At 44.3% G+C, this 16,136-nt stretch overlaps 1 protein-coding gene across 1 annotated transcript; it reads right to left on the bottom strand.

The window, feature by feature from the left end:
• Window positions 1-3,417: 3,417 nt before the first annotated feature.
• LOC307208783 (uncharacterized protein) lies at window positions 3,418-15,609 on the bottom strand. The gene is made up of 3 exons (XM_079963742.1): window positions 15,559-15,609; window positions 8,088-8,209; window positions 3,418-6,303 (listed from the first exon to the last, which is right to left on the bottom strand). Exons 2-3 carry the CDS (start codon window positions 8,119-8,121, stop codon window positions 5,054-5,056), a joined length of 1,284 nt encoding a protein of 427 aa, XP_079819868.1. The 5' UTR covers window positions 8,122-8,209; window positions 15,559-15,609; the 3' UTR covers window positions 3,418-5,053.
• Between the last annotated feature and the right edge of the window lie 527 nt (window positions 15,610-16,136).

The raw sequence follows: 16,136 nt of genomic DNA, 5'->3' as shown, positions 1-16,136 counted from the left end.
GAGCTGCACGCTGCGGCTTTGAAATGGAGACTGAATCTCAATAAAGACTTTTGTACATAACTACAGCCTAGCGTTGGTCCTCTGTGAGCTGGGACCTGGAGGCAGCTCTGACAGCAGTGTAAAGGTAAAGGTAAAGGGACCCCTGACCGTTAGGTCCAGTCGTGGCTGACTCTGGGGTTGTGGCGCTCATCTCGCTTTACTGGCCGAGGGAGCCGGCATACAGCTTCCGGGTCATGTGGCCAGCAGCACTAAGCTGCTTCTGGTGAACCAGAGCAGCGCACGGAAACGCCGTTTACCTTCCCCAGTGCTCCCAGTCATGATGCGGTCAGGCTGTCTTCCTGCTTCGAGAGCGGCAGAGTCTTGTTCTTCCATCTCTTGCCTGCGGAAAAACATTCTCTGATGAAAACATATTTTTCATTTTGATTGCTCATACAGTGGACGCTCGGTTTGCGAACATGATCCATACGGGATGCACGTTTACAACCTGCAGCGTTCGCAACCACGGAAATGCCGTTTACCTTCCCGCCGGAGCAGTACCTATTTATCTACTTGCACTTTGATGTGCTTTCGAACTGCTAGGTTGGCAGGAGCAGGGACCGAGCAACGGGAGCTCACCCCGTCGCAGGGATTCGAACAGCCGACCTTCTGATCAGCAAGTCCTAGGCTCTGTGGTTTAACCACAGTGTAAGGAGTCTCTATGGCATAGCTGTCAACGATTCCCTTTTTAAAAAGGAAATTCCCTTATTCTGAATAGGATTCCTCGCAAGAAAAGGGAAAAGTTGACAGCTCTGCTGAATGGGAGCACAGTGGTACCTCGGGTTAAGAACTTAATTCGTTCCAGAAGTCTGTTCTTAACCTGAAACTGTTCTGAAGCACCACTTTAGCTAATGGGGCCTCCCGCTGCCACTGCGCAATTTTTGTTCTCATCCTGAAGTAAAGTTCTTAACCTGAGGTACTATTTCTGGATTAGCGGAGTCTGTAACTTGAAGCGTATGTAACCGGAGGTACCACTGTATATTGTATTTTAAAAATGGGGTATCTGAGTTTTTAGGGAGCTAACCGGGTTGGGATAGCAGGCTTGTTGGTTTTGAATGTCTTATTTAGATATTTTTTTCCAGTTTCGTTGTTCTGTATGGGACAATGAAAATAAAGATTATCATATCATATCTCTTTGCATTACTTCGAAAGCAAAAGAGCCAAGGGGGCAATGAATCATGGAATTGCAGAGACGGAACATCCAGTCCAACCCCCCCGCCCCCGAAATGCAGGAATCTAGGCTCCATCCCCAGAAGTATATTGTCCAAATCTTTTTTTTTTTAAAATGATGTTTATTAAAGTTTAACAATAAAAACATACACAAACAAAAAACAAAAAGAAACAAGTCTAATTTCAATCCTTATTTTCTTAAACCTAATTTCCCCGACCTCCTCATACCTCCCCCTGCTGTATTCTAATTTCATTATCTAATCAGCAAATCCATTCCCTTATTTCCCATAATTTTGAATAATTTTGTTCTTTTTCCATAATCAACACCCCTGAAAACCACATACTTTTTAAACCCATGTCAATTCTAACCTTCATTAATTTTATAGTATTTATTAAGATAGTCTTTAAATTTCTTCCAATCCTCTTCCACTGTCTCTTTCTCCTGGTCTCGGATTCTGCCGGTCATCTCTGCCAGTCCCATGTAGTCTGTCATCTTCATCTGCCATTCTTCCAAAGTGGGTAGATCTGGTGTCTTCCAATACTTTGCAATAAGTATCCTTGCTGCTGTTGTAGCATACATAAAAAAAGTTATGTCCTTCTTTAACACCACATGGCTAACCATACCCAGGAGGAAGGCCTCTGGTTTCTTCAGAAAGGTATATTTAAATACCTTTTTCATTTCATTATATATCATTTCCCAGAAAGCCTTAATCCTTGGGCACGTCCACCAGAGGTGAAAGAATGTACCTTCATTTTCTTTACATTTCCAACATTTATTATATGATAAGTGGTAAATTTTTGCAAGCTTGACTGCAAATCAAGGGAAAGTCAGAAGTTCCACTCTGTTCTGCCTTGGTGTGTCCAGTTCTGGGTGCCATGGTTTTATTTTTATTTTTCCAAAATTTTTATTAGTTTTCACAATATTATAAACAAAAACAAACACACAAGACAAACAAACATAAAACATAGCCTTATTGAAAATTACAGTTATTAACTTTAAGTGACTTCCTCGCTTCCCCTTGGTTGAATTTCATTGCATGTCTTTTTAACGGTTTTCCAAATCCCAATTTTTATGAAATTTAACTTAAACATTAACATCCTTAGATCTTCACCTTATGGAATTTAACATATTAATTCATCACTTAACATAAATAAAATCCTAAGCCCATTAAGTATCTGCAAACTATTTTCAGTTAGTTTAACTTAACAAATTTAACTAAATAATCATTAAATTTATTCCACTCTTTCTGATACTCCTCCTGAAACTCCGGTTTTTAGGATAGAATCTTAAAGTTGGAAGGGACCCCAAGGGACCTATTGTCCAACCGCCGCCGATGCAGGAACCACCGCTAAAGCACCCGTGAGAGATTGCCACCAGACCTCCAGGAGGAAACAGGTATTGCACAGAGATGGTGCTCTTCTGAGAGATCAGACTACAAAAATAGGAGGAGGAAGCTGGCAGAGAAGACTCCAAGCCGTTTTAGCATTTTTGTGAATGTTCAGTCCCCCATTCCACACACCCAGAAATCCCATCATCTCACACCTCAATACAGCCCATCACTCAGGGAGAAATGTGCTAAGAGGAAGGCACACTTTGCAAACCCTCACTAGGATCAACTCCCACCCGGAAACCTATGTCCCCACTGTGGAAGGATGTGTGGATCCAGAATTGGCCTCCACAGTCACTTACAGACTCACTGCCAAGACTGTGTTCATGGAAGACAATCTTAGATACAAGGGATTGCCTAAAAAGAAGGGGGAAAAGATAAAGCCCTAAATGGCTTGGGACACATGTTTCTGAAAAGGTGCCTTTCCCAATATCAACCATCTTGGACCTGAAGAGCGACAGGTGAGAACATTAGTGCCACTAGGGAGCGCCATCCACTTGGTGTTGACAGGGCCTTTTCAGTGGCAGCCCCTCTTCTGTGGAATGCCCTCCCGAAAGGGCCAAATGATTTGTATCAAAGCCATCTCACCTTGCCACTAGATCTCCGTCTGAGCAACTGGAAGTCCTATGAACACGAAGGGGAATGGTGAACTACAACAATTCCTTATGTTCCCCTTGATCTCCAGCTGCAATGCCCAAAATCCAATAGTAACCACATGCGTGGGCATCGCTTAAGAAACACAGGAGAGGGAGACCAATTTTGAAGCAGGAATGACCAAAAACAACAAACAAAAAGCCCGGCAAAAAGGTGGAAGAGAATTAAGTTTCTAAAATGGATTTTTATTAAAGTTTTCACAATACACAATAAAATAATATCTAGAACAAGCAGAATCGGGAATATAAGAGAGGAAAGAGGGAAAGGAAAAAAAGAGGGAGGGAGGAGAACAAAGCTATAAGCAGGGGTCAGCAAACTTTTTCAGCAGGGGACCGGTCCACTGTCCCTCAGAACTTGTGGGGGGCCGGATTATATTTTGAATAATAATAAGGAACAAATTCCTCTGCCCCACAAATAACCCAGAGATGCATTTTAAATAAAAGGACACATTTTACTCATGGAAAAACACGCTGATTCCCGGACCGTCTGATTTAGAAGGCGACTGGGCCGGATCCAGCGCCTGGGCCTTAGTTTGCCTACCCATGCTATAAGAAACACCAAAGATAAAGAGGGAAGACATCCGATTCTCCGACTACATTAGAAAAGGATTATTTAAGACATTTTTAAAATGTGTAAGAGCATTAAGACTAATTGGGGACAGTGCTGTGTTTCGGATATACGGTTTTATTTACATATATATGCAGCCTAAGCATAAGGTGGAGAGGCCTCCCAAAATTCACATTCCCACGGATTTTGCTCCCCCATTTGATCTTTGGGGAGATGCTGGGATATTCGCATGCTGACCTCTCCAAACTCCACCAGGGAAAATAAGACCAGACTGTCCCCTGTCCACAAGATGGCCTCTGAGGCGGGGAATTCAGTTCACAAACCTTTCGATTATATACAGTTTCCTTATTCTATTTCTATATCTACTATCAGCATCTAAAACCGCCAGAGCCTTTTCCCACGAAATCGCATTCTAGATACTAGGGATATTCTTCTTTTAAACTAAGGGGGTATTTAGCTAGGGCAGTTAGGTAAGCTTTAAAGAGAGGGCCGCTGGGAGTTTAGGTGACCCCCATGAAGTCACAGTCAATTTTAATTTTCCATGTTACAGCCGCTTCACCAGGTTATGTTAATACAGTTTATTTCAGTCTTCGCTTTCCCTTTTTATTAATCGTGTTTTATTTTACCCACAGTTCCTTTTATCTTTCCCTTCCCCAAGATTCATTTATATATAGTTTGCAGTTGCTCTCCCTTTCTATACTTCCATGGTTCATAAACAAAACTACAGCTATTGTTCTTCTGCTGCATGTATTCAAAATAAAACTTTCCAAGTGAATTTTTTTTGCTTCTTGGATCCCGTTTGGTCACCAACATCTTGCAAATCAAAGTCCTTGTTTTCACATGCGTTTATATGGTTTCCTCCCTGCGAGAACTCTTTAATGCCAGGTAAGGCTGAAACTTTCTGAAGCTCTTTCAACCTTCGAAGCACTGACAGTTAAAATCTCATAGCTACATGAATTTTCTGGTGGTGGAGGGGGAGTTGGGAAGATGAATGTGGTGGAAGGATTTCAATTTTTCTGGCCTTTATATGGATCCTACCCTTTGAGAATTCTCACCCAAGCTTTTCCCGCACTCCGAAGCTTTAATATAATCTCAACCCCCCACTGTGTATCCTTTGATTACTGAAGTTTCTCCTTCTTCGTAAGGTCTCTGCAACGATTTCTACGGTTTCTCTGCTTCGGGAAGTATTTGATGGGAAAGCGAGACTTTTCTTGAAGCTATTTCCGCATTCCAAGCATCTATATCGGTTCTCCGCTGTACGGATTCTGTGGAGGGAACAAAGGCTGGAGCTGCGAAGAAAGCTGTTCCCACACTCCAAACATGGAGGTGTGACTTCTCTGATGGAGACTGAGAGAGTAGCTCTGCGTGAAGGTTTTCCCACACTCCATGCATTCGTACGGTTTCTCCCCTGTGTGTGTTCGGTGGTGTTTCGTGAGCGTGGTCTTCTCCGTGAAGCATTTCCCGCATTCAAAACATTTATACCGTTTCTCTCCCGTGTGGATTCTCTGATGACGTCTGAGGTAATTCTTCAGAGTGAAGCACTTCCCGCAGTGCAAGCACATATGGGGTTTCTCCTGGGTGTGGATTTTCTTATGGTTGACGAGATCCGCCGCCCGTCTGACGCACTTCCCGCACTCCAAACACTTATACGGCTTATCCCCGGTGTGGATTTCCTGATGGTAAGTCAGGTTCGTGCTGTTTCTGAAGCCCTTTCCGCACTCCAGGCATTTATAGGGTTTCTCCCCCGTGTGGACTCTCCGGTGGTAAGCGAGGTTGGAGTTCCGACTGAAGCTCTTTCCACACTCCAGGCATTTATACGGTTTCTCCCCTGTGTGGATTCTTTCATGTGCGGTAAGGTGCACCTTCAGAGTGAAGCTCTTCCCGCATTCCAAGCATTTGTATGGTTTCTCCCCGGAGTGAATCGTCTGGTGGTTTGCCAGGATCACCTTCCGGGTGAAACTCTTTCCGCACTCGAAACATTTGTACGGCTTCTCGCCGGTGTGAACTCTCTGATGATTAGTGAGAATGATCTTCCGAGTGAAGCTTTTCTCACACTCCAAGCATTTGTAGGGTTTCTCCCCGGTGTGGATCCTCTTGTGGTACGACAGGCTGCAGTTGTGTATGAAACACTTGCCGCACTCCAGGCATTGAAACGGCTTCTCCCCTGTATGAATTCTCTGATGATTAGTAAGACGTAACTTCCGAGAGAAGCTCTTTCCACATTCCTTGCAGTTGTAAGGTTTTTCCTTCGTGGGAATTATCGGAGGAGGAGGAGAAAGGCTATCGTCTCCGAAGTCCCTTCCACATTCAAAAGACCGGTATGGTTCCTCTTCCGGGTGAATTTCCTGAGAAGAGAGGGTGGAGTTTTCTCCAAAGTTCTTCTCACACTCCATGTATTGATATGGTTTCTCTCCAGTACAGCTGCCTTTTCCCTCTGTCTCTGTCGCATGTTGTTCTCCATTATTCTCGGTTTCAGATAGATCACCTTCTGCAAAGAAGAGAGAAACTGATAAGAGCCTGAGGAAGAAATAGAGCCTCAAATCACTGATGTAGTAGCAAGGTTGAAGCTTACTGGGAAATGATATATAATGAATTGAAAAGGATGTTCAAAATAACTTTTATTTAAAAAACAACAGCCCAGAAGCTTTTCTTTTGGGAATTATAGGGACAGAACTACCTAAATCAGGCATCCCCAAATTTGGCCCTCCAGATGTTTTGGGACTACAACTCCCATCATCCCTAGCTAACAGGACCAGTGATCAGGGATGATGGGAATTGTAGTCCCAAAACATCTGGAGGGCTGAGTTTGAGGGTGAGTGACCTAAATTGTATAGAAATTTATTTATGTATGCGACTACAGCAGCAAGAATGCTACTTGCCCCAAAATGGAATGAAGCAGAAGTTCCAACAAAGGAAAAATGGATACAAAAACTTATGGAATATGCAGAAATGTCAAAACTTACCGGAAGAATAAGGAATCAAAAAACCTAACTTTTATAAAAGGTAAAGGTTTATTGAATATTTACAGATAAATTGCGAACAGATAAAAAACACTGGCAGGATTATTGTAATAATATTGTAAATATTGAAAGTAGATAATTAAATGAATTTGGATATGCAGAAGATATTAAAAATAAATTTAAGGAACTGGAGAAAGAGGGGAAGGAAGTCAAACTTTGAAATGTATAAATTTGAAAAGTATAAATAAAAACTTTTTTTTTTAAAAAAAGAAACTAGCTTCCAGGTGGAATATCCAGAAATCGCTGAAATGTCCGGGGAAAACCAGACGTATGGCAACCCATGTCGGAAGTGAAGATTTTTTGGTGAATTTACTTTTTAAAAGCTCAATTTATTTGCAGATTAAGCAAGAAAAGGACAACAACTTTTTGAAATACGGCAAACCTACAATCCTTAAAAACTTTTTAAAAAGATATATATATTTACAAATTTCAAAAAATTACAAATTTAATACACAAGACATATTTTCCAATCAATATTCATTGAAAATTACTTGTTTCACCCACCGAAGAAATCAGAAACTTGCACTTCAAAAGGCCTGGCCTATTCAGACCTGTCAGGTCAATTGGAGGGGGTATATTCAGAAAGAACACATTCAAACTTACCGTATTTTTCGCCCTATAGGACGCACTTTCCCCCCTCCAAAAATGAAGGGGAAATCTGGGTGCGTCCTATGGGGCGAATGCAGGCTTTCGCTGAAGCTTGGAGAGCGAGAGGGGTCGGTGCGCACCGACCCCTCTCGCTCTCCAGGCTTCAGGAAGACATCCGCAACCCGCAGGGCTGCCTAGGCTGCGGATAGCAGCCTGCTTCCCGGAGCACCAGGCGCGCTGAAAGCAAAGCACCCGGCGCTTGGGAACACATCCGCAGCCTAGGCAGCCCTGCGGGAGTTCCCGCAGGGCTCTCTACGCTGCGGATAGCAGCCTGCCGCCCGGCGCGCAGGGCGCCCTGAAGCAGAGCGCCCCGCGCACCGGACAGACATCGGCCAGCCCCACAAGCTTGGGGGACAGCGGGGAGGCGCAGCGCCGCCATCCCGCTGTTCCTCGACCTGCTTTGGTTTCCCCGACCAGGTTTTGTGGGGGAAATAAAGGGGAAAAAATTTTCCCTTTATTTCCCCCCAAAAAAACTAGGTGCGTCCTATGGGACGGAGCATCCTATGGGACGAAAAATACGGTAACTGCAGTGGATTAAGAACCCCTGAGCTAATCACATACAGAAATTTCAAAACAGGTACTTTGATCAAAACGGGTTACTTACCCTGAGAGGCCGCAGTCCCATAGATCTCTTCCATGACTCCCCGATTCAGAGATCTCTGGTCAGGATCCAGCAAAGCCAAAACTCCCCTTCTGCAAAATGCACAGCTACGTCCTCAAAGGACACTGGGAGGGGAAAGGAAAACATTTCATCCTTGTAGATCAGATTATCAACCAGCTACATAAAGTTAAAGGTAAAGGGACCCCTGACCGTTAGGTCTAGTCATGACCGACTCTGGGGTTGTGGCACTCATCTCGCTTTATTGGCCGAGGGAGCTGGCATACAGCTTCCGGGTCACGTGGCCAGCATGACTAAGACGCTTCTGGTGAACCAGAGCAGCGCATGGAAACGCTGTTTACCTTCCCGCCAGAGCAGTACCTATTTATCTACTTGCACTTTGACATGCTTTCGAACCGCTAGGTGGGCAGGAGCAGGGACCGAGCAACGGGAGCTCACCCTGTCACAGGGATTCGAACCACCGACCTTCTGATCAGCAAGTCCTAGGCTCTGTGGTTTAACCCACAGCGCCACCCGCTGTGGGTTAAAACATTTCATCCTTGTAGATCAGACTATCAACCAGCTACATAAAAAAGGCTATTTGCTGATCATTATTCTCGTAATTTAATGAAACCTTCTTGAGTGGCGTTTTCAAGGAGAGAGCACTGTTTAGGCTCAGGGAGAGTCATTTCCGGAAAGAGATAGCTTGCCAGGACTTGCTAGCTCCATCGCCTGTGAGAGGAAGAGGGAAGCTCAAGGCAGTCTCTCAGAGGCAAACTGAAACGCATCCAAACAAGAAAAAGTTGTATCGGAGGTCTGAGTGGATAAACAAAACTTTTTTGTTCGAAGCTGTAGCCCACCACAAGACAGATGCAACGAACACACGAGGTCAAGAGGGATGTGAATAAACAGTCAAAAGTTTATTATTGGATCCACACAGGCGTCAAACCTATGTTAACGATAAAAAACCTACTTTCCCCTTCGATTAGTCATGGGTTGGGTTTTTTTTAAGACAATTTTTGGTTGTTTTTTTAAAACAAATACAAAAACGATTAAGCACCTATCCATTATTCAAGATTCAAACATATTACTTGACTGAGAATATTGAGTACAGTGGTACCTCAGGTTAAGTACTTAATTCGTTCCAGAGGTCCGTACTTAACCTGAAACACCACTTCAGCTAATGGGACCTCCTGCTGCTGTTGCGCCGCTGGAGCACGATTTTTGTTCTCATCCTGAAGCAAAGTTCTTAGCCCGAGGTACTCTTTCTGGGTTAGCGGAGTCTGTAACCTGAAGCGTATGTAACCCGAGGTTCCACTGTAGTTGGCACAAGATCTCAATTTGGGTCTGGCGAGATGCTCAGACGTTGCCGTATCCCAGATAGGATTGTAATGTGGTTTTTTTCCATTATTCAACCTGAAATACCGTATTTTTCTCACTTTTCGTAGGGCGCACTTATTTTTTTTTTTGGGGGGGGAAATAGAGGGAAAAAAATTATTTCCGCCCCCCCCCCCCCGAGCCCCAAAGAGCAAAGAAGCCATGACAGCGAGCGGGATGGATCCCGCTAGCTGTCCTGGCTTCGTTTTTAGCCTCGGGGCTGGGGGTCCGGGAGCGATGGCGAGGTTGCGCTCAACCTCGCCATCGCTCCCGGAGCTTGCTGTCCGCAAGCCTTGGGAGCCCGGTGGGAAGTCGTGCCGGGCTCCCAAGGCTTGCGGAGAGCTGCCCAAAGCGCAGGGTGCGCCCCGCTGCGCTCCCTGGGTTTCAGGCTGCAGGCTGCTGTCTGCAAGCCTTGGGAGCCCGGCGGGAACTCCCGCCGGGCTCCCAAGGCTTACGGATAGCTTCCTGCAGCCTGGAGAGCAAGAGGGGTCGGTGCGCATTCGCCCCATAGGATGCACACACATTTCCCCTTCATTTTTGGAGGGGAAAAAGTGCGTCCTATAGGACGAAAAATACGGTGATTTCTTCCCTGCATCTGAGATCCGCTATAATGCTTCTGTCTATGGAAGCTGCATTGTTTTTACAGCTACCAACATCCGTTTTCAAGATGCCTGCCTGTTATTTCTCTAACTGGGCCCCGGCCTTGTCTATCTTGTTTTCCTTTCTTTGTCTATATCCTAGGGATAACACATCTCCATCCGCCTACATTCCTATTCAATCTCTAACTAGGGCTGCTACCCACCTGGGCTTGCCAAGCTCTGCTTTAACCTTGTAAATGCCAAACTCCCCCTTCCCCCAATCCAACAAAAGTTTGGATGAGCAGAAGTACTCCCAGCAAGAAGCAGTGCCCGGAAAACACCGAAATGAGGTGTTCCGGGGAGGTTTGAGTCTCCCTGGTCCTGAATGGGGTACCTGTGCCATTGAAGGACAAGGTCCACAGCCTGGGAGTCACTCTGGACTCACAGCTGTCTATGGAGGCACAGGTCAATTCTGTGTCCAGGGCAGCTGTCTACCAGCTCCACCTGGTACACAGACTGAGACCCTACCTGCCTGCAGACTGTCTGGCCAGAGTGGTGCATGCTCTAGTTATCTCCCGCTTGGACTACTGCAATGCGCTCTACGTGGGGCTACCTTTGAAGGTGACCCGGAAACTACAACTAATCCAGAATGCAGCAGCTAGACTGGTGACTGGGAGCGGCCGCCGAGACCACATAACACCGGTCTTGAAAGACCTACATTGGCTCCCAGTACGTTTCCGAGCACAATTCAAAGTGTTGGTGCTGACCTTTAAAGCCCTAAACGGCCTCGGTCCAGTATACCTGAAGGAGCGTCTCCACCCCCATCGTTCTGCCTGGACGCTGAGGTCCAGCTCCGAGGGCCTTCTGGCGGTTCCCTCATTGCAAGAAGTCAAGTTACAGGGAACCAGGCAGAGGGCCTTCTCGGTAGTGACACCCGCCCTGTGGAACACCCTTCCAGCAGATGTCAAAGAGAAAAACAACTACCAGATTTCTGGAAGACATCTGAAGGCAGCCCTGTTTGGGGAAGCTTTTAATGTTTAATATATTATTGTATTTTAATATTCTGTTGGAAGCCACCCAGAGTGACTGGGGAAACCCAGCCAGATGGACGGGTTATAAATAATAAGTAATGATGATGATGATGATGATGGGCTCCTGTAGTTCCCTAGCCGGCACCATTTCTGACACTTGATGGCACTTGGTCTATACCGGGATAGCCGGAACAGACCTTTTGTTGGGTGCGATACATAAGTAGCAGTCAAGTACAACATTCCTTGCTTTCCTAGAGTGGACATGCAAGGTAATGTTTGGTCCAGTCAGTCGAAAACTTCCTATTTCCTCCTGACTGGGACATACTTCCTTTGGCATGTGACTAGAGGTGGGTGTGGCCTTACCTGCCCAGGTAACAAAAGGGCAAGGGAGCTCACACTTCCTCTTTTTGACTTCTTCCATTGGACCAGCATTTTAGCTAGAAATACTCTTTTGGCCTTTAGCCAACAGAGGACACTGGGATTATCCCCATATGGCAGGCATGTCTAAAGTCTGTTTCGAGGGCCTAATCCGGCCCCCGTGGCAGTTTATTTCCTGTGGTAAAATCCTAAAAAAGGTCAACAACTTATCGGTCGGCCCTCATGCATGTTCACTTCATCAAATCTGGACACCCCTGGCATTATGGGATAGATCCACATATATATATCCACATATATATATATCCACATATATATATCCACAAATACTTTGTAACTCAGTCTGCCTTCAGGGATCCAACTGTGAAATGATGAGTCGTGTGTAAACTTCTTTCATATATTTTACACAAGATTGTGGTGTGTTTATTCTTTTAAGAGGGATAATAAGATGACTTAAAGGTAAAGGTAAAGGGACCCCTGCATCAATAGGAGTATAGCATCTAGATCAAGGGAAGTAATAGTGCCACTGTATTCTGCTCTGGTCAGACCTCACCTGGAGTACTGTGTCCAGTTCTGGGCACCACAGTTCAAGAAGGACACGGACAAACTGGAACGTGTCCAGAGGAGGGCAACCAAAATGGTCAAAGGCCTGGAAACGATGCCTTATGAGGAACGGCTAAGGGAGCTGGGCATGTTTAGCCTGGAAAAGAGGAGGTTAAGGGGTGATATGATAGACATGTTCAAATATATAAAAGGATGTCACATAGAGGAGGGAGAAAGGTTGTTTTCTGCTGCTCCAGAGAAGCGGACACGGAGCAATGGTTCCAAACTACAAGAAAGAAGATTCCACCTAAACATTAGGAAGAACTTCCTGACAGTAAGAGCTGTTTGACAGTGGAATTTGCTGCCAAGGTGTGTGGTGGAGTCTCCTTCTTTGGAGGCCTTTAAGCAGAGGCTTGACAACCATATGTCAGGAGTGCTCTGATGGTGTTTCCTGCTTGGCAGGGGGTTGGACTCGATGGCCCTTGTGGTCTCTTCCAACTCTATGATTCTATGATTCCCTGACCATTAGGTCCAGTCGCGGACGACTCTGGGGTTGCGGCACTCATCTCGCTTTATTGGCCAAGGGAGCCGGCGTACAGCTTCCGGGTCATGTGGCCAGTATGACTAAGCCGCTTCTGACGAACCAGAGCAGTGCACGGAAACGCCGTTTACCTTCCCGCTGGAGTGGTACCTGTTTATCTACTTGCACTTTGACGTGCTTTCGAACCGCTAGGTTGGCAGGAGCAGGGAGCTCACCCCATCGTGGGGATTCAAACTGCCGACCTTCTGATCAGCAAGCCCTAGGCCCTGTGGTTTAACCCACAGCGCCACCTGAGATGCTTAAACAAGCCTGCAACCTGCTACCTGCTGTACGTTAAAAGGGGAATGTAAACTCTGCTAAGTTATAGAACTTGCTAGCACAAGTTAGGAAGGATATTAATACAGTGGTACCTCGGGTTAAGTACTTAATTCGTTCCGGAGGTCCGTTCTTAACCTGAAACTGTTCTTAACCTGAAGCACCACTTTAGCTAATGGGGCCTCCTGCTGCTGCTGCGCCACCACCACACGATTTCTGTTCTCATCCTGAAGCAAAGTTCTTAACCCGAGGTACTATTTCTGGGTTAGCGGAGTCTGTAACCTGAAGCGTCTGTAACCTGAAGAGTATGTAACCTGAGGTACCACTGTAAATATTATATCCTCTCCAGCCTCCCTGAACCTTCCCACACCTTTCTCTTCCCAGCTCCATTCCAATGGGCATAAGCAACAATGCTCCAAAGAGAACCGGTGTGGTGTAGCGGTTAGAATGTTGGACTAGGAGCCGGGAGACCTGGGTTCGAATCCCCACTCAGCCACGAAGCTCACTGGGCAACCTTGGGCCAGCCACTGCCTTTCCGCTTAGCCTACCTCACAGGGCTGTTGTGGGGAAAGGATATGGGGGCAGAAAGGTGGGGTATAAAAGGTGGTGATGACATCACTCCTATGCACCCCTGTTGCCACTGCCTGGCCAGCTAAGGTCAGAGGGCTTGGTTAATCTGCATGCATTTCCATCTGAACAGTTCATTTCCACTAGGAAGTCTTGCGTAGTTGAGTCTTTACTTCAGTGGCTCTCAAAACATTTTTCCTCTGGGGCATAGCTGTCAATCGTCCCTTATTTGGTGGGACAGTCCCTTATCCCAGCGCCATATCCTACTGCTGTCCCTTATTGATGATGTCCCTTAAATAAGCTACTGAAGGTAATGGGGCCCTTTCTATGTCCAGCTGTCCTTTGTCAACAACAAATTGTTGCTTTTTTGTGTTGAATATATGCTATATGGTAATTTATGGACCTAATAGGTATCTAAAGCCATTTGCACGCAACAAAATATGTATTTTATCAAAGTAATTGTTGATCCCTTATTTTGGCTGCTGATCCCTTATTTTCGAGGCTTCTGGTCCCTTATTTTCAAATCTATAAGTTGACAGCTATGCTCTGGGGCACATTTTCAGTATGAAAATTTCCTCGTGCTACTCCAAACGTTTTATTAATAAGAAATGCATTGGGAGGATAGGGGGAAACAAAAGAAACAGCTCCCAGTAGTACTTGGTTTCGGCAAGATTTCTTTCTTTCTGTTTGGTGTATAATTTTGTATTAAATTTTCCAAACATTTTCACAATAATCTGCATCTTAAATGACTACATTGTTTCATAAATTGACTTCCCATCTTCACCTCCGATGTTTTTCCCCACTTAAACCTTTTCTGCTGCATTATATATTTATGTACTGCAGAAAGCTCTGTTACAGGTAAAGACTTTGAAAAGATTTCTATCCATATTCTGCAAATAAATCATTTCGTCACTGTACCATGCCGCACTGAAATGTTAAAATGTTTAAAATTTAAAATTCCTAAAAGGAATGCCTCTGGCCTTTTAATATATGATATTCTTAGTATTTTATTTCTTCGTGGATCATGCTCCAAAATTTCAATTTAAATGATGATATTCCAGAAGACAAAACTATTTTTTTTCTTATATTCAACGTCTGCAGCAAGAATCCTGGTGGCTAAGTATTGGAAAGGAAACCAGTTACCCACAAGGGGAGAATGGTTATGTAAGCTTTCGGAATATTTAGAATTAGCCAAATTGACAGATATAATGAGACAAAAACCCAAAAGTGAAGTGAAAAAGGAATGGGAGTGGCTAAATGAATACCTTAAAAGCCAAGGTTTGAGGACAGAAATCAGGCCGAGTCTGGAATAAGCTTGTGAAGTGAAAGGATAAGAATGAGGGATTTATATCTAGATGCTAGGATAGAGATGATAAGGAAAACAGGAAGACATAATGAGAGGTAAGGGAGGTGCTGTGGGATTGGTGGAAGTCAATGTTTGTTTTTCTTTTTAATGTTTATATTATTAACTTGTAAGATATGGATTTTGGTTGTTGTTTTTTGTATGCTGGTTTTTGTGTTTTGGGTATTGTTATTTTTCGATATTTTCCATGTTGTTGTTGTGTGGAAAATACTAATAAAATTTGTTATTCAAAAAAGAAGAAGAAATGTTAAAATGTTTATTTGATCGTCCTTGTTATCTTGCCATCCTCCACTTGCCATCCTGTCCTGCCACACACTTTGAGAACCACACAATTAAAACGTTTTGCATTGTGACAACCTCATTCAGACAGAGAAGATCTGGGATACCAAGGCATTGTCACGGACAGTGATTTGGGGGAAGGGGCACTGAAATCAAAGGGTACTTATGAAATTACTCAGGGTTTCTTTGTTTTTAGCAGGAATGTGGGGGAACTCAGTTCCCTTAGCTTTTGAAAATTAAATAATTGTTATCTTTTGTCTGGGAGTGCTGAAATGGATATACACCCAAATACCTGAGCCCAAAATCCACCTATATCTGTAATCAATAAAGTTGTCACCACATCCTTGTCTGCTTGAGTTTATTAATCACATCTTACATTTAGTCACTGGGGGGTGGGGAGTGGCAGCACTGCGACTGGGCCCACAATAAACAAACAAACAAACAAACAAGTCCCCCCACCTTTTTTCCAGAAAAAAAGCACCGGGTACTGGAATCAAAGGGTACTTACCAAATGACTCTATTTATTTAAGATGGAACGGTCTCTTTGTTGCTATTTCAACTAGAAACAAGCAAAAAATAAAAGCATTTTTAAAAATAAAAATAAAAAATACATTAAAGGCCCACATCGAATATAACTGATCTGTAGAAAGGATTTTATGATCTGAAAATAGAGACGGTGTATGTATTTCTGCAACCCAAGGAAATATTTAATAAAAACAATTAAAATAAAAGAGAGTGTCAAGAAAAAAGAGAAAGAAAGCTTTGATTTGTCTGCAAATATCCCCTCCTCTTGCAGACCCTCAAAGGGACCCTGTTATCCAGGATTTGCAGAAGCCTGCAAGGTTTCTAATTTGATCCCAGAATGTCCTGCTTTCCCTTAGGGTGTCCCTATTTCCATTGCAGAAATGTTGGGAGTTATCCAATCCCCAAGCTGAGGAGATAAGTAACTTTGCAACCCCAGAGCCAAGGAGATCTGTAACTATACAACCTTTAGAAGACATCTGAAGGCAGCCCTGTACAGGGAAGTTTTAAAATGTTTTAATGTTTTATTATTATAAAACATTTTATTTTTTGTTGTATGTTGGA

The sequence above is a fragment of the Podarcis cretensis genome (genome assembly GCF_951804945.1).
Source record: "Podarcis cretensis genome assembly, chromosome: 2".
In the NCBI taxonomy this organism is placed as follows: domain Eukaryota; kingdom Metazoa; phylum Chordata; class Lepidosauria; order Squamata; family Lacertidae; genus Podarcis; species Podarcis cretensis.
Note: the sequence above shows the minus strand (reverse complement) of the source record. Positions and strands in the feature narration are given on the sequence as shown.